The sequence below is a fragment of the Apodemus sylvaticus genome, chromosome 2, assembly GCF_947179515.1.
Source record: "Apodemus sylvaticus chromosome 2, mApoSyl1.1, whole genome shotgun sequence".
Taxonomy (NCBI): Eukaryota; Metazoa; Chordata; class Mammalia; order Rodentia; family Muridae; genus Apodemus; species Apodemus sylvaticus.
In genome coordinates this window covers 114,044,425-114,066,562 of record NC_067473.1, presented here as the reverse complement: position 1 = coordinate 114,066,562, position 22,138 = coordinate 114,044,425, and the positions used below count along the sequence as shown (strand labels likewise).

General features: G+C 50.9%; 1 protein-coding gene across 1 annotated transcript; it reads right to left on the bottom strand.

The window, feature by feature from the left end:
• Positions 1-834: 834 nt before the first annotated feature.
• Positions 835-18,248, bottom strand: Atp6v1b1 (ATPase H+ transporting V1 subunit B1). The gene is made up of 14 exons (XM_052174117.1): positions 18,131-18,248; positions 11,793-11,848; positions 7,475-7,573; positions 7,189-7,282; positions 6,484-6,561; positions 5,493-5,632; positions 4,583-4,684; positions 3,912-4,009; positions 3,102-3,225; positions 2,682-2,832; positions 2,449-2,531; positions 1,370-1,474; positions 1,094-1,223; positions 835-998 (listed from the first exon to the last, which is right to left on the bottom strand). The coding sequence occupies exons 1-14, from the start codon at positions 18,246-18,248 to the stop codon at positions 835-837; spliced, it is 1,542 nt and encodes a 513-aa protein (XP_052030077.1).
• Between the last annotated feature and the right edge of the window lie 3,890 nt (positions 18,249-22,138).

The window sequence follows — 22,138 nt, the reverse complement described above, 5'->3', positions numbered from 1 at the left end:
AGACTCCCACTCAGCCGCACCAGCTCAGCTCTCAGTTTAACATAAATAATTCCCGAGTGGAACTCTGTCCTGGTACCCCTTCCGCTGAGGGTTCCGTACTTTTTTCTTTTTTTCTTTTCTTTCTTCCTTCCATCTTCCTATCTCCCTTTCTTTTTCCTTCCTTCCTATCTTCCTTTCTTTTTCCTTCCTTCCTTCCTTCCTCCCTTCCTTCCTTCCTTCCTTCTCTCTCTCTCTCTCTCTTTCTTCCTTTCTTTCTTTCTTTCTTTCTTTCTTTCTTTCTTTCTTTCTTTCTTTCTTTCTTTCTTTCTTTCTTTCTTTCTTTCTTTCTTTCTTTCTTTCTTTCTTTCTTTCTTTCTTTCTTTTGAGACAAAATTTCACTATGTAGCCCTGACTGCATCCCGAGTACTGGGATTAAAAGAGTGCTCCACTGTGCCCAACTAGATTTTTCTTTTTAAATACTTTTACAAACGACATGATATAATCTGCACCTTCAACAGTTAGCAAATTATTTTCCCAATCTTGTCTTCACTAGAGACAAATTCGTCTTAGTTACTGTTTGTTTGTTTGCTTGCTTGTTTGTTTTTTTCCAGTTCAGTTACATCTTTGGAGGCGTGGCTTCTAAAATAAAAATACAGGTCTAAAGTGGAGTTCAGTAGTAAGAATGCCTGCTTAATATTCTGGATATCCCCGCCTCCCCCCGAATTGCTTCCATTCTCACAAGCCTCTAAAGAAAAAAAACCCACCCACCCACCTACACCAAAATACACCCCTGTCAATGTAGCCCATAAAACATGGGTTCAAGCCTAAGTGAGAAGGCTGCCCCTGGGTGTTGCTTTAGAGCGCCGTGTCGGACGCAGGGTCCTGCTGCGCCCCCTGGCGAGAGTAGAACTCGTCCTTCATGCTCTGAGGAATGCGCTTGAGCATCTCTTTCGGAAAGATGCGCAACAGTTTCCAGCCCAGGTCCAGCGACTCGAACACTGTGCGGTTCTCATAGGGACCTGGAGACCGCGAAGAAGAAGAAGAAGCGTGAGGACTTCTGGTTCAGAAGGAGAGGGCTGGGCGGCCCCGGCCCCGCCTCCCCGCCAAGCCCCACCCTGGGTAATGAAATTCTTCTCAAACTTCTGCAGGAACTCCAGGTAGAGCAGGTCCTCGGAGGTGAGCGCCTCCTCTCCCACCACCGCTTTCATGGCCTGCACGTCCTTCCCGATGGCATAGCAGGCATACTATGGAAGGGCAACGGGGCAACGTGTAGGCTGAGCTCCCCTTGCTGGAGACCAGCTTTGCCTGGACAGGAACTTCTTGTCCAGGCAAGGCTCAGAACTTCAGCTTCTAAATCGGGGTTACCCTCACCCACTGCCCCCCCCCTTACCAGCTGGTTGGAGACATCTCCGTGGTCCTTTCTGGTCATGCCCTCGCCTATGGCTGACTTCATCAGTCGCGAGAGGGAAGGAAGCACATTGATGGGTGGGTAGACCTGTGAGCACAGGAGAGGGGCGGATAATGGGACTGAAGCTCTCCTTCCATACACCTGTTCCTCCACACCCTTCTCAGGACACTCCTACTCATCCTGCAGAAAATCAAGCGGAGCAGAGCGGCCACACTACACCTGCTCAATTCCCCATAGATTCTAGGCCTCCATTACCAGGCAGGAGAGACTGAGGTTTGTCTATTTAGGTGAATCCATGAAGGAAGGAAACTGGAGCTAGGGGTAATGGCGTGAAATTAGTCAACGAAACACTGTTTTTAAAACATTTGATTATTTGATTTGCACAAACAAGTTGAAGCCTAATAGCATCCGTGTGTATGTGTCTGTGCATGTGGGTGTATGTGTGTGCAAGTGTGTGTAATGTGTGTGCACATGTGTGTGTGTCCATGTTTTGAGACAGGGTCTCTTCTGTGCTCAAACGTGCTTTGTAACTGAAGATGGCTTTGAACTTCTGATCTTACTGCCTCCGCTTCCCTAGCCCTAAGGTTACAGGCTTGCGCTAGGATTGCAGGCTGTGTCCTTGCTTGGTTTATGCAATGCTGGGATTGGAACCCAGGGCTTCCTACATGCTAGGCAGGCTCTGAAGCAATTGAGCTACACTCCCAGCCCTGTTACCTCTATTAGTACCGTCAAAGCAGATAACTGTAGCAGAAAGAGACATGCTTTCTTATTTGGTGGCTTCCATATCTTCATGTATGCTAGTGTAGCCACACACTGCTCAGTACATTGCTGTGATAGATAAACACGGGCCCAGGGAATTGGGATCATATTCTCAAGGACAAGGGGGCTAGCCTGAGGCTAGCTGTGGAACACAGGTTCGCCCTGTACCTAGCTCTTGACGCTGTAGCTTTGTGCTGGCCTTTCCTCCTTCTTGCACAGGTGTGATACAGGACTTTCCAATGTCCTGGTGGCAAGGGAACAGATGTGGAGGGAAGGGGGTGGATATTGGGAGGGAACAGTACCTGCCGGTTATGCAGCTGTCTGTCCACATAAATCTGTCCCTCTGTGATGAAGCCAGTCAGGTCTGGGATGGGGTGGGTGATATCTGCAAGCAAATGCCCTGTCCTCAGTGTCTGGGGACTGGGTGGGTTCTCATCTACAAGGGACACGCGAGTTCCACTTTAATCATGGGAATGATGGGGTGGCTGGTGGAAAGGGAGGGAGGGCTCTGGAGGGCAGGGGTGCTTGAGGCTACCGTCGTTAGGCATGGTGAGAATGGGGATCTGGGTGATGGAGCCACCCCGGCCCTCCACACGGCCAGCTCGCTCATAGATGGTGGCCAAGTCTGTGTACATGTATCCAGGGAAGCCACGCCGTCCTGGCACTTCTTCTCGGGCAGCTGAAACCTGCAGCACCCACAACAATGGATATTTCAGGAGATGAAAGACGAGATTCAGGAAGGGCGATTAGGAGCTTGATCTGGGGTGAGGTAGAAGAGGAATGGCCAGCCTGTGACTGAGCCCCAGACTCACTGAGGAGCAGGCCTCACTGAGGAGCAGGCCTCACTGAGGAGCAGGCCCAGATGAAAGAATCCTTTTGTTTATCAGGGTGGATGTGAGAGCAAGAGAGAGGTAGGAAGGAGGTGGTTTGAATCTGACACCTTTAGCCACCATACCTCCCGCAGAGCCTCCGCATAGGAACTCATGTCAGTCAGGATGACCAGCACGTGCTTCTCACACTGGTAGGCGAGGAACTCCGCCGTGGTCAGCGCCAGACGTGGAGTGATGATCCGCTCAATCCTATAAGCCAAGCACAGCAGTGCTCAGGAAACCTGGAGGCCCAGGCCTGGGCTCCATGATACCCCAGAGCTAGGGGTAAGGTCATCTGGTCAAGACAACGGTTCTCAAGAGTGGATGTTTCTGGCAATACAGATGTTCCCTTTCCCACTGTCCAGGAAGAGCCCCAAACCGTCCTCCCCCCCCCCCCCCGAAACTCTCCTGAGCATGCTTCCTTTTGGCCACTCTCCGTTCTAAGGCTCTGGGTCTGTGGATCTCTCCTTAGCAAAGCCAGCTCAGCCTTCAGAGTTCTGTTACTTACTTAATATTTGGGATAGTTTATTAGGCTTCTAGTTTCATTCATATGAACCAAGATTTAAACCTCCATCTTCAAAACTTTCAAAATAGAGCATTTCTTAAACAAATGTCACAAACAATGGTGTCTCCTGTGGGGGCGACTCAGGCATGAGGGTCCCTGACTGGAATAGCTGTGTGGTACGGGGATGAGGAAAGCAAAGGGGCAGGTGGGGTCCTGGCCTGGCTCCCTAGCATGCCCCAGGCTGTGATCTCCATATCTGTAAGGCCAAGAGTTACTCTAGAAGCCTTGGCTCGTGGCTGTAGTTCTGGGGTGTTCTGAACCCCCAGTATCCCAGGTCTAGGCTTTCCTAGAGGAAAGGCCCCGAAGGCAGTCCAAACATAGAAACACTCACGTAGGGTCATTGGCCAGATTCAGGAAGAGACAGACATTTCCCATGGTTCCATTCTGCTCGAAATCTGACTTGAAGAACCTGGCTGTCTCCATGTTCACCTAGACACATAGCCAGGAGAGCTATAGGCCCAGGCACGCATGTGGCCAAGGGCAGGGCTTAGTCATGCCTAGCTTTTCTCAGCAAATCTTGGGGACTGACCAGCTTAACAGTCACATGGTCACAGGTCAATAGTCACTGAGGTGGCCCTGGGGCTCAAGAAGGACTCATTAGGTGCCACCACCAAAACTATCAGCCTCTTTTTACACCTAGCTTCTTCTTGTCCTTCCCTTGGCTAGTTACTTCCCAGTACAGCTTGTCACCCTCTCATTGAACCCTCTGAGGACCCATGGTACCCCCTTCCAGAAGCTATCTTGTCTCTGTAGGCCCTCTGGGCTCCTTCTCTGGGTCAAGTATGGCCCACCTTATAGGTGCAATGGCCCTTGGGATACCCCAAGGTCACCCTGCCCTGGTCACTGAGTCCTTCCCTGCCCATTTGGTCAGGCTGTGGTCTCTGCCTCCAAACTGGCTGAGCTTTAGGGGCTTCTCGGGATGCAGGACTGGGTGTCCCTCATCAGAATAGGCTCTGTTGCTGCTTCCCACAGCTTCTAGAACTTGCCTCCAGCTTCCCTTACCCCCATGGCTGCAAAGACAATGGCGAAGTTGTCTTCATGATAATCCAGCACAGCCTTGGATTTCTTCACCAGTCCGGCTTGTCTGCAGATCTGGGCTGCAATCTGAGACAGGATGGGCCAGGAGGGAGACCATCAGGGCCAGAGCCCGTGTCTGGCCTGCTGAGTGTCTCGGAGGAGGATGGACTGTTTGAGACTTTGGACGGGGAGCCTCCAAGCCCAGAAGAGCAAGGAACTGCCCTGAATCCTGCAGTCTTTCCCAGGGTTGGGAATGGTCTGCTCTTTTGGCTACTAAGGAGTTGAAGGCACTTGTCACAAGGAGTAGGGCTGAGTCCCAAAGAACAATAAATATAGTCTTGGTGTGATCTTAGGCAGTTTATCTGAGGAAGCCTGCTGGAACCATGTGAGACTAAAAAAAAAGTGTGGCCATATGATCCTTCTGTCCCAAACCAACATGTGTTGGGGAGGGAGACTCTTGAAAGAGAGTTAGCATGGTCAGGAATGGTGAGGAAGGGCTATCTCAAAACCTGGTCACGTCAGTGGCTCTGAGAGGACCGCATGGCTCATGTCTGGTGGCGGTAGCCGGGCAAACACTACTACTAGTACAGGGACTGACTAGAGCAGGCTGTGGGTTAGCTGAGCAGGCTTTTTACACTGGAGTTTTCTTAGACTCTCTGAAACCCATGAGCACTCCATTTACTAGGGGCAGCATGTAGCCCTTCCCTGAGCCCACATGTGACTGTGTGTGTTGGGAGTGTCTCTGATGCAACCCTGACCTTGATGGCCAGAAGCACCAGCAGGGTAGATACTGGTGATGCCTACTCTTCACTTGGCACAGAAGTGTTGGGTGCTCGCCTAGAAGCCCAAGGCCAGGCCTCCGGTTGCCCCTGGTCCTTGGTTATGCATCCCTTACCTCATTGTGGGGGAGCCCAGCCGCAGAGAAGATGGGAATCTTCTGGCCACGGGCGATGCTGTTCATGACATCAATGGGGGAGATTCCTGTCTGGATCATCTCCTCGGGGTAGATTCGGTCGTGGGGATTGATTGGCTGGCCTGGGAGAGTGAGTGTGGAGCCAGGTTCAGGCTCCAGCCCATCCTGTACCACCGACCCCCATGGTCTCTGTTGGCCAACCAGCCTGTTTAACAGCCGCTTCTGTAACGATGGAACTGTGCTCTGTGTGCAGTGTCACCCAGGCACAAGCGTCACACCCATTTCTCTTGTGCATATCAGACGCAGTTTAAAAATGAAATTTCCTTTCATTTGAATAGTGCCAGAGGCGGTTTCAAGTTTAAACAGGCATGGGTCCACGCCATCTTAGATAGCGGTGTCCTAGAGCCTTAGGGAAAGTGAGGCCCTCAGCTTGACAGCTCTCCTCAACACCTGGGCACCTGAGTGAGGTTCAGAGAACCAGAGGGTGGTTCAAAGACTAGGTGTGAACAGATGTGTGTCTTACCACTAGCTTGGTGTGTAGCCTGGTCAAATGAGGGGGCTCCACGGGCCCCCATTACTCTATCAGAAAACCAATGGGCTGAGCTTGGGGAAGTCAGGAAGGTCTTCTCAAGAACAGCCGGGGTCCTGGGAAGGGCCCTGTCTCTGCTGTGCCTACTCCCAGTCCCAGCTTTTTGGGAGAGAGCTTTTGGATTGGAAAGCCATAGAGTTTAATATCTGGGGGTGCTGTGCAATGACAGGATGGAGTTCTAGGGGCAGTTTGGGGCTCTGTGGTAGATCTGAGGACAGAGAGGCCTTTGCTGATCTGCCTGGTCATCTGATCAGCCATGGGGTTGGTACTGCTTGGCCTGGAACTGTGCAGGACTTCCAAGAGAAGGTGGTAGAAAAGATGGCTTAGATCGGACAGTTGCTGGGGCTGTGTCCTCACAGCCGTGTACAGCCTCCACGCTCTTACCATTGATGTCCAGAAATTCCTCTGCCATGACAGCAGGCCCTTTGTCAATAGGCTTGCCAGAGCCATTGAAAATTCGACCTGGGAAGGACAAGGGAAGACATCAGTGCTCCCAGCATCTGCAAGGCCACCAGCTCCCCATAACCCTTCAGAATCTCAGTCCCTCCTCAGTCCCCAGCTGCCACACACAAGGCATGTTGGAGTCATCCTGAACACTGGACCGGACCCAGGATCACGTATAAGAGAAGCAGGCTCAGTAAAGAAGGGCTTAGGCATCCCTTTCAACCCGCACCTGGAATGATTTAGCCTCATCCTTTCCTTATGTAGCATGATCTAGATGCTAGGCCCTACACTAGAGATGGGAGAGAGAGAGAGACAGAGAGAGACAGAGAGAGAGACAGAGAGACAGAGAGAGAGACAGAGACAGGGAGAGACAGAGAGGGAGGGAAGGAAGGAGGGAGAGAGACAGAGAGACAGAGAGGGAGGGAGGGAGAGAGACAGAGATGGAGAGACAGAGAGGGAGGGAGGGAGAGAGAGAGATGGAGAGACAGAGACAGAGAGGGAGGGAGGGAGAGAGACGGAGAGACAGAGACAGAGAGAGACCTCTGGTCTCAGAGAGGCCGTAGGAAACATACAAATACAAATACAGAGCTTTGCCAGAGAAGCCAGGAAGACCGAGAAACATGCGTTCTGCTTCTCCACTCTTACCCAGCATGTCCTCTGACACAGGAGTCCGCAGGATGTCCCCCGTGAATTCGCATGTGGTCTTCTGTGAATCAATCCCTGAGGTCCCCTCAAACACCTGTGAGTTAGGCATCACTGCTGAGTGGCTTGTCTGGGAAGAGTGGGGCTTCCCACTGTAGGTCCTCAGTGCGCAGCTCCGAGCAGGGTGTTCTCTGGGAAATAGGTCCTTCTCCCCCCCCACCCCCCATCCCCCAAGGCTTGTATGACAGCTTGGGAACTGTGAGCTCGTTCTTAGAATTGGCACACTTACCTGAACAATGGCCTTGGTCCCCGCCACTTCAAGCACTTGGCCACTCCTCTGAGTCCCATCAGGGAGGGTAAAGTTGACAATCTCAGCATACTGGGCAAACTGTTAGAAGAGCCACCCAGGGGGAAGCCATGTCACCTCCCTGTTTCTTCTCCTTTTGATCTTAAACTACTGTCTGTTTTCTTGTGCCCTGGGGTGAGGAAGGGGATCTCGTTTGGGAGGGGCACCCTGGAGTGAACTGGGGCTTTAATCAGAAGCACGTGTTAGAGCCAAAGCTCCTTCCTTAGTGCAAGTTTGTGGCCGGCATCTAATCACCTACGTGATTATTGAGCCCTGAAGCCATTAACTCATGAGCCGTAGCTTTTTCCTCTTTAAAACAAGAATGCTAAGACTAAGCCCCACTCCAGAGGCAGCTGTGACCAGGGCGGGAGCCACACAGGTAAGCAAGCTGTGAGCACAGCCAGGCAGGGGTGGGGGTGATGACACAGTTGCAGCCACCCAGGCCTCCTGAGCCCCAAGGAGAAGCACACTTGGCACCAGAAGAAAGACTCCCTGTTTCCCAGGTGTCACTATGAACCAGTGATACACATTCCTAGTTATGGAGCTGGGGTTGATGTCTGTTTAATGAGAGACAGCCCATTCCTAGCTATAGAGTGGGGTTCGGGGGGGGGGTGTCACTGATATCTGTATAATACTTAGGAATTTAAACACAAGTCAGATCAATAAGCAAAGTATATAAAGGACTCCTACTATGAAAAGGACTTGATTAAAGCATTTGAATAGGCATTTCTCTAAAGATATAGATATGGCCATTAGGCAGGGAACAACATGTTCCCATCCTCCTTAATCAACAGGAAAACGAGGACCAAAACCATGCTGAGATACCACTGCACACCTATTAGGGTGACTGTGATGATGATGATGATGATGATGATGATGATAACAATAATGACACATAACACATACTACTGTGGATATGGAGAAATCAGAACCTTCTGGGTGAAGTATAAACCAATGCACTTTGGGAAGCACTGTGCAGTTCCTCAAAAGGTTAAAATGGAGTTACCATTTGACCTCAAAAGTTTTATTCTTAGATATCTACCTGAGAATTAAACACATATAATCTTGAATGTGAATGCTCATGGAAACATTATTTATAAGACAGAGAGAGAGCGAGAGCGAGAGAGCGAGAGAGCGAGAGAGCGAGCGAGAGAGAGAGAGAGAGAGAGAGAGAGAGAGAGAGAGTGCCCTGGAGGATCCAGTTCCAGAGCCAATACTTTCTTTGATCTCTGTGGGCATTGCACTCATTTACACACACACACACACACACACACACACACACTCACACACTCATACAATAAATCTTTAAAAGAAAAGAGAACAAATAGCTATTGGAAAAACCACAGCAAGCTCTACTAATCGGATTCAGAAAGCAATAAAAGAAATATGTATATTCATATATATATATGTGTATATATATATATGTATATATATATATGAATTTAGAAGAAATGAATGAAGACTTAGGAGACTATAACTCAAACCAGAACCAATTAAAAACTAATAGAAAGGCAGAACAATCTTACAATACTTTTTGTTTTGTTTTGTTTTGTTTTGTGTTTTCTGAGACAGGGTTTCTCTGTGTAGCCCTAGCTGTCCTGGAACTCACTTTGTAGACCAGGCTGACCTTGAACTCAGAAATCCGCCTGCCTCTGCCTCCCAAGTGCTGGGATTAAAGAGTGCACCACCACCACCCGGCCACAATATTTTTTGAGAAAGGTCTCGTGATATAACCCTGACTAACTGGAACTTGATTTGTAGATTAGGCTGGCCTTGAACTCAGAGACCTACCTGCTTCTGTCTCATGAGTGCTGGGACTAAAGGTACATGACACTTTTCTTGGCTGATTATATAATTTTAAAGCTATTAAATAGTTTAAAGCATCAACCAGTGAGAGTTGTGCCAGCAAATCTTAACAAGCAAGAATAATTTGAAATTTTCTTAAGCTCTTCAAAAGATACTGTGTTTAATTCATTTTATGAGTCAAGTGAGACCTTGACACCAAAATAAAACCAATATGGGAAAACTGGAGGCTGCTGACTCACAGACAGAGATCCCCAGATCCCAACTGAACATTCACAAATGAAGTTAAGCAATGGATAGAGAAGGCCAAGTCACACACACACACACACACACACACACACACACACACACACACACACACACAAACAAAACAAAACAAAACAAAACCATGAAGATAGATACATAGGGCTGATTTCAGAGCAGGAGGTTACTCTAACAGGGAACTTTACAGTGAAGATCATCTTATTAATGAATTACAAGGTTTAAAATCAATATCCTAAAAGTTGGAGATGAAAGTTAAAAAATTGTCTAAGGCGTCCTGCAGATGGCTCAGCAGTTAAGAGGTCACAATATCCTCTAACTGCAGTTGGCCTTCTGATGGCTTCTGAAAAGAAAGAGGAAAGAGAGAAAGGGGGGGAGGGGCAGGGTAGGGTAGAGGGCTTGCTTACAGTAATATCACAGATGAGAACGCACTGAGGGTTACAGGGACATAAGATGGCGGGCTCTTCCACAGACCCTGCTGGGAGTTGGGTCACTGCACCCTTCAGAGCAAGCAGTCTTGCCTCACAGCGATATTTATCTGTATATTTACTGTGGTACTGAGGGTAGCATCCAAGGTGGTGAGCTTGCTAAATAAGTTCTCACTGCTCCAGACCTAGCTGCTGCCAATATTTATCTAAAGATATGTATTTATCTTTACAATTACCCTTTAGACACACAGTTCTCTTTGTAGCTCTGTCTTATAGCACAGAGAGAATCGGTATAAAACGATGTGCATTCATGAATTATTCTAGCAGCAGAACCTGAAAACAGAATGGGATTTCTAATAAGTCATGTTAGTGCTTTTTTTCTTTTTCTTTGTCTGACAAATGCAACTTAAAGTCTTTGTTTTGGCTCATGGTCTGAGAGGATACAGTTCACCATGGGAAAGGCTTGGGCAGAAGTTGAGACGGCTGGTCACAAGGAGAGATGAAATCTGGTGCTCAGCCTCTGTCCCCCCTTCCCCCCCCCCCCGCCTTTTTATCCAGCCTGGGACCCCTCCTTATGGGATGATGCCCTCACATTCTGGGCAAGTCTTTAATTCTTAATTAAACCTCTCTGGAAATGCTCTTACACACCCAAATGGCATGTCTCCTAGGTGATCCTAAAATCTAGTTGACATTGAAGATTAAGCCCCACAAATATCAGTATACCCAGAAACACAGCCTGCTTGGTCACCATCCAACAGGGGCACAGGTGTCACTCTACACCTGTGCTGTTCACCTGTATATGAGCACAGACTCCAGAGCTGGAGACAATGGGACAGTTGATTAACAGTCTTCCCTTTGTTTCACGGGGTACAAGGAGCATGCATTATTTTTGCTATTAAAATATAATAACATTTGGTGACATGTTTTAGTGCCAGAAGTTATCATTGTCGTGGCTGTCACTCTGACCCCTTATGGCCACACACTAGTGACCTTACGGGTCTGGGGAGAGTCTGGGATAGACTAGTAACCAGGGTGGGGCCACTCTCCTAGGGTTTCCCTTCTCAGATTTTCAGCGATGACTGTCACCGAACGGTTTTGTTTGTCCTCTTCTAGTGGTCTAGATCCCGCGGTGTGGGGGTTGCTCTAGGAGTGGCCCTTCCTAACCTTAACTACTCGGAAGTGGTAAGAGATTCAGAAGCCCAGCCATTTGGCATCTCAACCACACGAGGGCGCCCAAGAGCAGAGAGAAAGAAAATGAGTGCTACGCAAAAGTTCCACTCTTTCCTCCTCTGCCCCCTTCCCTGTGAGCCTGGGGTCTTATCAGAAACCACCTCTGTCCCCAGAGTTTGTCCTCTCATTGGAGAGATCGGACTGTCAGCCTGAAAAGGAAGAAAACAGAGCAAAACAAAACAAACCCAGGCAATAAACCGGCTCAACAAAACCAGACAAAGAGAAATGCAGTTCAGGATTCAGCAGTTGCCTGGTGCACATAAGGCCTTGGGTTTATTCTGCAGCCCGTAGGCCAGGAGAAGGAGAGGGAGAGACCAAGAGGTGAAGAAGGGCCAGCTGGGGTAAAACAGAATTCCCAGGCTAGCACTCACCCCAGCCCTCCCTCCCCCCATGCTTCTGGTTTTTAGAGCCTTCCACAGACAAGGAGAAACTTAGCAGGAGCAACAGAATTAAAAAGAATTAAGACAAGGTCCCTGGGTAGACAGCCTAAAGGAAACCCTGGATCTAGCCTAGGGGCCAGAGAGACTGAAGAGTCTTACCTTGACCTGGTCCAGCACCACCAGAGGCCCATTGACGCTGCACACCGTCCTGTAGGCTGGGGGAGGGGAGGGGGTGTGAGGGTCTCACCCTTAAGTCCCGCTCTACCCCCAAGAGAATACACATGTGTGTGTGTGCGCGCACATGCATGCACACACACACACACACACACACACACACACACACAGAGGGAGAGAGAGAGAGAGAGAGAGAGAGAGAGAGAGAGAGAGAGAGAATGGATCATTCTTTCTCCCGCCTTCTGCACACCCCCACTGTCTTCCTCAGCCTGGGCCATCAGGGTCATTAGCTGTGACAGCACCAGCCACCATTGCTGTAAGGGTCAAGCCCCTGCCACAGACCCCCCACTGTCTCGACACCTGCAGGATGCTGGAGGAGGGCATGGGGGCAGAGGCCTCCTCCGAGCCCTGCCCCGGCCTGCTGAGCTCCCCGCCCCATGTGCTTCCCCTCTGGCCTCAACCCCCACCTCTCCTACTCCCTCTTCCCAACTCCACTCAAATTTTCCAAAAGGTTTTGGGCCACAGCTGCTGCCTCCTGGGCCCTCCCCAGGCCCCCACTGCCTCCCTTCACCCTGCACTGATGAGCTCTGTGGGATGAGGGCGCTGGAGCCCTCTGCTGCCTCTGCCAAGGCCTTCCCTGGGTCCCACCAGCTCACTGAGTATCCTGTGGGGGAGGGAAAGGTGTTACCAGGAAGACATAACACACAAGTACAGGCAGACAGACAGACAGACAGACACACACACACACACACACACACACACACACACACACACACACACACGTGAGAAGAGAGCTCAGCTCCCAGGGTAAGATCCACAGACTGTCAGCCAGGAAGCCTACCTTTGGTCCTGCTGAGGCAAGCTGGGGACTCTGAAGAGGACACGGTCCCATGTCTGTGGCAAGGGAGTACCATAGCTAGTCTCTGTCAGGGATTCTGGGGTGTACCAGTAACATGCTAGAGACAATGAATTTAGCCAGACCAGATGACTGGGGTGCTGGGAAGGAAGTGGGTCACTCACAACCACAGAGTTCAGGGGAGGTGGGTACCACAGGCCTGGGACCGGGAAAAGCCTGGCTTAGAGTCCCTGGCATGCTTGTGGCAGATCAGGGCAGGCCTGCCCTGCGCTCCCATCAGCCCACACTGCATGCCTGGCCCCAGAAGAAGCCAGCGCTGTGCCCTCCCGGCCGGCTAAGCTGCATTCACAATGTCCGCACCAGAAGGAACAGATGTGCAAAGGTGTTCTACTGCTCTTGCAAGGTCCTTCCCAGGGTAAGGACTTTGCAAAACTCAAGGCTGAGCTCAGGTGGCCAGTGCAGGACATCTGACTCCCTTCCCCTGCCCCTGAAGGAGGTCTACCTTTATCAAAGGAAGCATCCAAGGGAAGCCCTCCTGCAGTGAAGGGCCAGCTCCCTGCCCTGCACTTGTCCCTCAGGCCAGCCTTCTCACCCATGGCCAATGGCTCCCCCTCAGCTGCCCCCTGCTGCGCCCAGTCTCAAGGAAGGACTGCTACATCCATCGCCAGGCACACGCCCCTGGAGGCTCCTTCTCCTTCTCTTCTTCCATCTCTAGCTTCCTTAGAAGAAACCTACAATGTGGCTCACAGCATCTGGAAAGGGATCTGATGCTGTCTTCCAGTGAGTCTGAAGACAGCTACAGAGTTCTCTCCTCTCTCTCTCTCTCTCTCTCTCTCTCTCTCTCTCTCTCTATATATATATATATATATATATATATATATATATATATATATATATATATATAAACAGTTAAGGCACTGATTGGATGTCAAATAGGGGATGCCCTCAAGTTTAGGGGAGTCTTCCAAGCAGCCCCAGGGAGTTGTGGAAAGAGCCATGGCAGAGTTGAAAGAAGCCCTATTTTTATTATTATTCTTATTATTATTTTTAGCTTCCCAGTGCCTTGAGGGACAGAGAGGCTGGCGAAGCTTCATGGCTCCCCTAGGCTGGCTCCAGTGTGGGGAGAGCTGTTAGAGATGGCCTCTGCTGTGCTCAACACAAGGCAGACACAAGGCAGTGCATAGGGCTGGTTGAGTTCTGGAAGGCACTAACTGGTCCCATGATTCGGTATTCCCATGGGTCCCACATCAGAACCAACAGGTATCTCAACCTTGGTCCCAAACCAAATGGGAATCCTGGTGCCCAGCCTGGGGCCACGCTCCGAGCTCCTGCCTGCCTCCGAGGACCACAGAGGAAAAGATGAGAGAAAGATTATGTATGGTACTGGGTGGGGGGTGGCTGGTGGGCCGCATGGCATACATTCTGATGAAATTATACACAGTGATAATGGGATAGAATGGAGCTGGTGAGACCAGCAGAGGCAGACCAGGAGCAGCGCGCGACCAAGCCTGAGGAGAGCTGGCATTTTGCTAGATCCATAGAGTTGGGGGATGACAGCAGTCGTCAGAGACTGCCAGGTATGTGGGTCAGAGTGTCGTGTCTCAGGAGGGGAAGAGAGCCACCAAAGCCCAAGGGAGTGGCTTCTAGTCTTACAATCTAGGGAGACAGGCCTTTCTGCTTTCTTCTGTGACAGCCTGCTCCCCAACTTCAAGACTTCACAGTCTGCCCTGTGAAATCTCTATTAACCCTGAGGTGCAGCAGTTTTGCCTGGACAGAGGGTACCTGCAGATGGAGGTTAGGGATTCGAGGCTGGGCACCCTGCTCTATGAAGGAAGGGCAGTGGGGGGGCAGCACTGCTGGCCTACCAGCCTCTGGGACTTGGGTAGGGAGATCATAGCTTTGCTCAGTCCAGACCACGTGGTGACCCCTATGAGGTCTCTGAGTCATCTCAGCACACTCGCTCTAGACAGGGATGGCAGAGTGACTGGAGGAAGACACAGTTCTCCCGCTGTAGTATGGAGCCCTCGATGTAGAAAGCTACCCACGGACCATTTTCTATTCAACAGCGACTGCAAGCCCTTCAGGTCTTGCCCTTTGCCTACCTCCTACAGCATGTCTACCCAACCTCTCCCTGCTGAAAATCCCCAGAACCACAGGCTGGCAACTTGAGGGATTATAGACCCCCAACACGAGACTAGATCTTAGAGCCATCTGGTTTTAGTGTGTGTGTGTGTGTGTGTGTGTGTGTGTGTATGTGTGTATGACTGATACGGTTTCACTCTTGCTCCCTTTGAGTTGTCATTTATTTGCCTGGGTTAGTGGCAGCTGGCTGGCATTCGCAGTCCAGGCTTGCTTCAAAGTCACTCTTGTTGACCTGGCTGACTTCAAGCTTGTGGCCATCCTCCTGCCTCATCCTCCCACGAGCTGGGCGCATAGGCATGCCAGCACACCTAGCTTTTAGTTGTCCAGTTTGGACTCAGGCAAAGGGAAACCGAGCACCAAAGATCTCCCTGCTGGCGGTCACCCTGACTGTGTCCCTTGCATGGAGAGGTGAACTAAAGTGGAGAGGTGCAGCTGGCTCCGGGGCACTGGGGGATTATGGCCACTGCCCACCCAGGGATGTCCCACTTGACCCTGAAGAAAGAAACAGGATGATGAGCTGCCCAAGCGAGCTGGCTCCTCTGACCTCAGGGCACTCGCTCAATGGCTCCGCGGGCTTTCCCCAGACTCAGCAGACACTCCCTCTGCTCTGTCTAACCCCTTCCATTGTCCCTGGCGCTGGAGCTGCTTTGGGGGCTGTAGGCTGGAAGAGAGCTCCCTACCCCCTCAGGCCCAGCAGTCTTCCCTTGAAAGACTCAGCAGGGCTCCTACAAGGCCCTAATTAGGGCAGGCCCAGCTACACCTGCACTGTCCAGTCTTAGCCCTCCCCCTCCATCCCCCACCCCCCACCCCCCAGCAGGCTGGAGGCCAGGGTTGGGGCAACCCTAGGGCAGCAGATCCTGCTCCTCCCCCAGGTGACCCCTCCCCCAGCTAGGGGGCCTGAGGGAGGGGTCACCACTGGAAGATGGGTCTTCCTGGTCAAGCCTGCTTGTTAGGACCCTACTGTAACTCCCTCCCTCCAACTCTTGCACCTTTGCACAAGTTGAACACCCTCTCCCCTCATGTAATGCTCCACATCTACCCATCGACCCCAAGATGCCACACCTCCACAATAAGCAGAGACCTTGGGGGAGGAAGGGTAGCTCCTCCAGGCAAGGAGGGCCTGCTTCCCAGGGTGGATGTTGCTAGCACGCATGCCTAGTCCCAACCCTGTTCCGCTCCACTTTTCTGTCCCTCAGCCTAGCATTAAGACACTCTCTCACCACAGTTGTGTGATGGCCAGACTTGTCTCTATGCAAAGCCACAAGAGCCCTTGGGGTCCTGAGCCTCTGGGCTGGCCCATCTCCTAGGCTCCCTGTCTCTCCAGCCTGAGCTAATGACTGGTGCTTCAGAGAAGAGTGCCTGGCAGCAAGAGAGGAGGGCGAGGGAGACAGCCTACCAGGCTAAGGGGAACAGCACCTCCCACTCACTCCTCTCCACACCTCTCAGGAAGAACATCTTCCAGGTACCCAAGATAAATGGAGGGGAATGAGGAACTAGGCTGACCCAGGCTAGGAGGGTATCCTTGGAGGGCTAGCCAATCCTCAAGGGATATCCTGTCAGAACTGTCTTGAGAACTGTCTGTGGTAAGGTGATGGCGCCAAGGCAGAACCTGGAAGGCATCCTTCCATAGCCTGCGCTGTGCCACTCACTGTGAGCATGATCTTATTGTCTTGGGGGGGGGGGTGTCAGAACCTACTGTGTGTTGACAATAAACATGCCCCCCACCCCACCCTGCAGGAGGAAACTGGTGAGAGGCTGCTCTAGCTTGAGCCCTCCCACCTGGAGGAGAAAGAGGCACCTGGAGGAGCGGCTGCACCAAGGTTGTCCCAGGAGATCCCTGTAAGGCCACATTCCAGAAGGAAAGCTGAGCCTGGAGGTCCAGACTCCTGCCCCACCCAACCTGGCAGCTCTCCTTTGCTGGAAGGTGGGAGAGCCTGTGGGGCAGGGTATCAAATAGCCCCAAACCTGGGCACACTGGTGCCCTCTCTCCTCTGATTTCTGGGTTCTCATGCCCCAAGCTTTTATATAGGAGGCTATCTCTGGACTCTGTGTTCATGAGGCAGGGCCTTCTGGCTTCTTTGAGAAACCTGGCCTGCCCCCTTGCACCTCAGTAGTTGGTGTACAATGTGTCTGTGGCAGCCTCAGCCAGTTCCAGTGCCCAAGGCTGTGCTCCCTGAAGGCTGAAAGGCAACCTGCTTGCTCTGAGCTCAGCCATGGCTGCTGGGCTGCTGTGAATGGATACTGCACCCCCTCTATGGGGTTGGGTGGCTCTGGAGTCAGGGTGAAGAAGGAGTGGCCTGTGACTAGCTCCTTTCCCTCCCCCAGCACTCCCTGTTAAGGAGCCTCGGGCTCTGTTCAGCTGGGGCCATTTAGGCTGGTTTGCTCCAGAGAGCTGGGCTGCCTGAGACTACCAGGCCAGGGAGAGTGACCTTGGACAAGAACATGAGGGGTGGCTTTGGCCCTGTGGGCCTTGCCAGGAGACGCTGTGGGCCCCACCCCTCCAGACCCAGCACAGTTGCCTACTGGCCGGATGAGAAAGGCACACCATGTGTGAACCAATACATGTTCTTACTCCAGCGGCATACATACATTACTGCAGTTACACTTCATGTAAGCATGAATCCACTTGAACACACACGTACATCATTTTCAAGTGTGTGCCCCGTGCACGCACACACACACCTCACCTCCACCCTGTGTGTACAAGCATGACACACATGCTGTTGCACGTTTTGTGCCTGCCCCCACGTTTCTATGGATAGATTCTCTCCCCTCCCCCCTCCAGAAGATGATGCAGGCATCCGTTGGGACAACACATTGGATACTGAATTCCTCAAGCCAAGTGCCCACTGACTATACTGCTACACACATCTCTACTCATCCATTTCCTCACTCATACATGTTTACCTGTGTTCTCCCTCCCTCCTTCCCTCCTTTGTTCCCTTCCTCTCTCCCTCCTTTCCTCTATCCCTCTGTCTCTGTCTCAATCTCAAGCTGTCTATTTATCTGTATCTGTCTGTCTGTCTTGCTTTCGCTCCCACTTCTCAATCTCTCAAGCACTCTCTGGACCTTGGACCTTAGGATGCTGAGGATGACAGTTGCTCCTCAGCCCTCTCTCTGGGCCAGCCTGCATGGGGACCTCCATCCCACCCGCCACCTGCAGAGGTGACCCAGGTACAGGCTTTACTGGTAGAGGTGATACTGCACAGTTCTTCTGGCCTCAGAGTCTCTCATCTCCTCCCCAGGGCTTGGTCCTCTCTCTCTGAGGTAAGAAGTAGTGACCCCAGCAGCCCACTCCCCTCACCAGCTGGACACGAATACTCACTGACACGGGGGTGGGTGATGTAGTTTCGGGTCACAGCCTGCACATGCTCTCGGGCTGTGCCTGGGTCGCAGCTATTGCTGGTGAATCCCGAGGGCCTGCTGTCTACTACTGTGGCCATGGCGCGTGGAGAGGTGGGAGTCAGGCCTGAGAAGACTGGTGGTAGCTCTAAGACTTCAGTGTTTCCTGGAGCAGGGGAGGGCTGCTCAGCCTGCCAGCAGCCACCCCTCCCCTTCCTTATGTCTCGGCTTCCCTCCTCTCCTCTGCCAGGTTGACTGTAAACAGGGAAGCTGGCACGCACCAGCTCCCAAGGTTTCTCAGGCCTGGGCTGAGCAGAGCCTGTAGTGGCTGCCCCATTCAGTCCTGGAAGATTGCAGTGAAGGACAGAACAAGGACCACAGAACCTTTTCTAGTCTCTGTGCCCAGAGGTCCCTCAGCACAGTTTCCACAGTGGGTGTGGCTTCAGCTTTTCCTTCTTTTAACAAGTCCTTGTCCCCCACCATACAGTTCCCTGGTCTCCTCATGCCCTGTTTCTGGCATGTTTCTGAGTTGTCTTCTCAGCCTCTCCCCTTTGTCCCGAGCCATACCTGGGTGCCCTTCCTTCTCCAATTCCATCATCTTATCATCTTTGAGGGTCATGTCCTGGCCAGCTACAGGCCACCTCCTGCAGGAAGCTCTCATGTTCCTGTTTTCCCTGCCACTCTCTCCAGCATTGGTCCACTCCAGGTCTCTGCTCCCTCTCTCATGCCTCCCGTTCTGTCAAAGAACTCTTCTGCTGGGGGTTGTGTGTGGCTATAAAGGAGCAGACTCCTGTTTGCATGCTTCCCCGAGCCTGCATAGCCGAAGAAATGATGTAAGCTTGGGCCTGTGGTCCCAGTGTTACTTTTCTGTTTGGAATTATGCTAGATATTAAAGATGCTACCATTGTGGGTAATTATGTGTGATGATTAACTTCGGCTGCCAAATTGACAGGACTTAGAATCATCTAGAAAATATAGCCAACCCCCTCCACTACTGCTACCACCATGACCATGCCTTCCTACCATACTGACTGACTGAATTTTGTCTAGGCTCCACCCCACAGTTACCTGGTGAGAGCCAGGTGTACCTGACTCACTATAAAAGGGCCTGCTTGCCCCCTCCTCTCTCTTTTGCTCTCCTGCTCCTGCTCTGTCCCCTGTTACTGCTCCCCTCCATTCCCCTCCCCCTCTCTTCCCATTCCCCTCCCCCTCTCTTCCCATTCCCCTCCCCATCCCTCCCCATTCCCCTACCCCCCTCTCTCCATTCCCCTACCCCCTTTCTCTCCATGTGCTCATGGCCCACCTCTACTCCTCTATTCTCTCTCTCTCTGCCTTTTTCTGTCTCTCAATTTCCTTCCCCATGCCCTGAATAAACTCTATTCTATATATGGCTGATCCCTCAGGGGGAAGGGATGTCTTAGCATGGGCCAGCAGAGGCACCCTCTTCCCCCACACCTGATTACACATCCACCAAACACATTCCCCTCTCTCCCTATACTTTTATAAAACAGGACACTGACTGCAACCTCAAACCATGAACCAAACTAAACTTTTCCTTCATTAAGTTTCTTCTACCAGATACTTTGTCACAGCAATGAGGATGTAACTAATATGGAAAACTGGTACCAGGAGTGGGGTTGATACTATAAACCTGACCATGTGGTTCTTAGGCCTCTGCAACTGGTTTATAAGAGGAATGTGAAAGAGTTTTTTTCAGCCCTAGAATGGTATAAGAAGAGTTTAATGGGCCAGTTTGGTAAAGACTGAGAGATATGCAGACAGTTGGAGCCCAGCACATGACGTTTCAGAAAGGAACAATGACTTTATTAGGAAATGGACTAGAAGTGATTCAGATTATATTCTGGAAAAGAATTTGAGCTTATTCTGCCCATGTCCTGCGAATTTGAATGGTGCTGAATTCAGACATAATGGACTAATCTGTTTGGCAGAGGGAATCTCATGGTAGGTGTGTGGTATGAATGAGAATGTCCCCGATAGGCTAATATGTTTGAATACTAGGCCCTTAGTTAGTGGCACTGTTTGGGAAGGATTAGGAAGAGGCGTGGCACTAGGGGTGGGCTTTGGAATTTCAAAAGACTTGCATCATTTCCTCTGTTCTGCCTCTGCCTCTTTCTGTTTGTGGACCTGGGTGCAAGCTTCCAGCTGCTGTCCCGGCACCAGACCTGCCTGCCTGCTGCCATGCATTCCGCCTTGATGGCCATTGGCTCTAACTCTCTGCAACTACGGGCCCCAGATAACTCTTCTATACATTGCCTTGGTTGTGGTGTTTTATCACTGCAATAGAAAAGTAATTAAGACAGCGAGACAGCCTTCAGACTGTAGCATGGCTCCTGCTCATCACTCTTCTGCAGGTCTGCAGTGAGAGACCGCAGCATGCAGAGCAAAGATATGATGTGTGCAGCTTCTCAAAGAAGAGGTGACATTAGAGTTACAGCCAAAGCAGCGTCAAAGCAGCTGCAACTGTGGGAGTTTAGAGCCATTAAAGAGAACCATGACATTCTGCTCTGGGACGCTCTGGGGCGATAGGAAATGGGCTCTGAAGGCGAGCCCACCCATTAGATGCTCCGACTTGTGAAAATGCAGACTCGTTTGACAGGAGAGAGCCTGCACTGAGGAACCCTCTTCTCATCTTTGGCTGCTGGAGAGCACGGAGCCCACTCTAGCTGCGGTAGATAGGACCAGACCACACCAGGCTGACAGCAGAACTTGGCAGCAGCATCCACACATTGCAGGTCTTACAGGCATAAAGTGTAGGAGTTGCATGGTCATAGAGGCTTGCACGAGGTTCTAGGAAGCTGTTAAGGCCAGGTCATGTGTGGCAGGTTTCAATCTCCTGCAAAGAGGCCTTGAGAAGCCATTGCATGAAACTGTGAGGATAAAGCTTAAGTTGTAATGGAGATGATAGGGCTATTAGGCTGTTGAGGAAAGCTGTAGGCATGGTGTCGAGTTAGCTTACATGTGCTGTGAGTGGAAGAACTAAGGGGCAGAGCTACCCAAGCCCATTGGCACCTTGACATCTGTCTGGATTCTTGGTACCCCCACCCCCCATGGCAGAGCTACAGGATTTGCATTTACCCTGCTGGGCTCTGGTCTTACTCCAGTCTTTTTTTGTTACATGATAGTTTGAACAGGCTTGGTCCCCACATGTATTTCAATGCTTGGCTGTGGGGAGTGACACTATAAGGAGGTGTGGCTTCTTTATTGGAGTAGGTGTGGCCTTGTTGGAAGAAGTGCATCACTTTGTAGGCGGGCTTTGAGGTCTCATGCTCAGGCTCTGACTAGTATAGAATCAGAGCCACCTCCTGTCTGCCTTTGTGCTGCGTACAGATCAGGATGTAGATAGAACTCCTTCTCCAGCACCATGCCTGCCTGGATGCTGCTGTCTCCCACCATGATGATAATGGACTGAACCTCTGAACCTGTAAACCAGCCCCGATTAAAAGTCTTCCTTTATAAGAGTTGCCTTGATCATGGTGTTTCTTCACAGCAATGGAACAATAAACCAGTCCCATTCATCCATTTTGGAATGAGAAAACTTACTCTATGACACCATGTATTGAAAGTGTGTAGTGGTGGTGCACACCTTTAATCCCAGCACTTGAGAAGCAGAGGCTAGCCTGGTCTACAGAGTGAGTTCCAGAATAGCCAGGGAAAACCAGTCTCAAAACAAAAACAAAAACAAAAACAAAAACCACACAAGAAAAAATTAAGTGTGTAATTTTGTAAAAATAGGGACTTTCAGTTATTTTGTCTGAGTTTGTCTAAATCTCCCCACTTTGAGCAGCTATGGAATCGTGAAGACTTTAGGAAATCTTAAAGATGGACTAAACACAGTTTACATTTATAAGGCTTTAGACACAATGGTGGAATACTGTTGTTTAAAAGTGACATGTTCATGTGCCAACTTAGCAGTGAGGAACGATGGATGGATTGTCACTTTGATGGGAGTTAGATCACCTTACTATACACA

Excerpts from the sequence above, each read along its gene's own strand:
- Atp6v1b1 (XM_052174117.1), bottom strand. The coding sequence starts at position 18,248 with ATGGCCACAGTAGTAGACAGCAGGCCCTCGGGATTCACCAGCAATAGC. Across the intron at positions 3,226-3,911 it reads AATCTGGCCAATGACCCTAC|GATTGAGCGGATCATCACTC; the intron begins GTGAGTGTTTCT and ends CTTGGCTTATAG. Across the intron at positions 1,475-2,448 it reads GACAGCTGCATAACCGGCAG|GTCTACCCACCCATCAATGT; the intron begins GTACTGTTCCCT and ends CTGTGCTCACAG.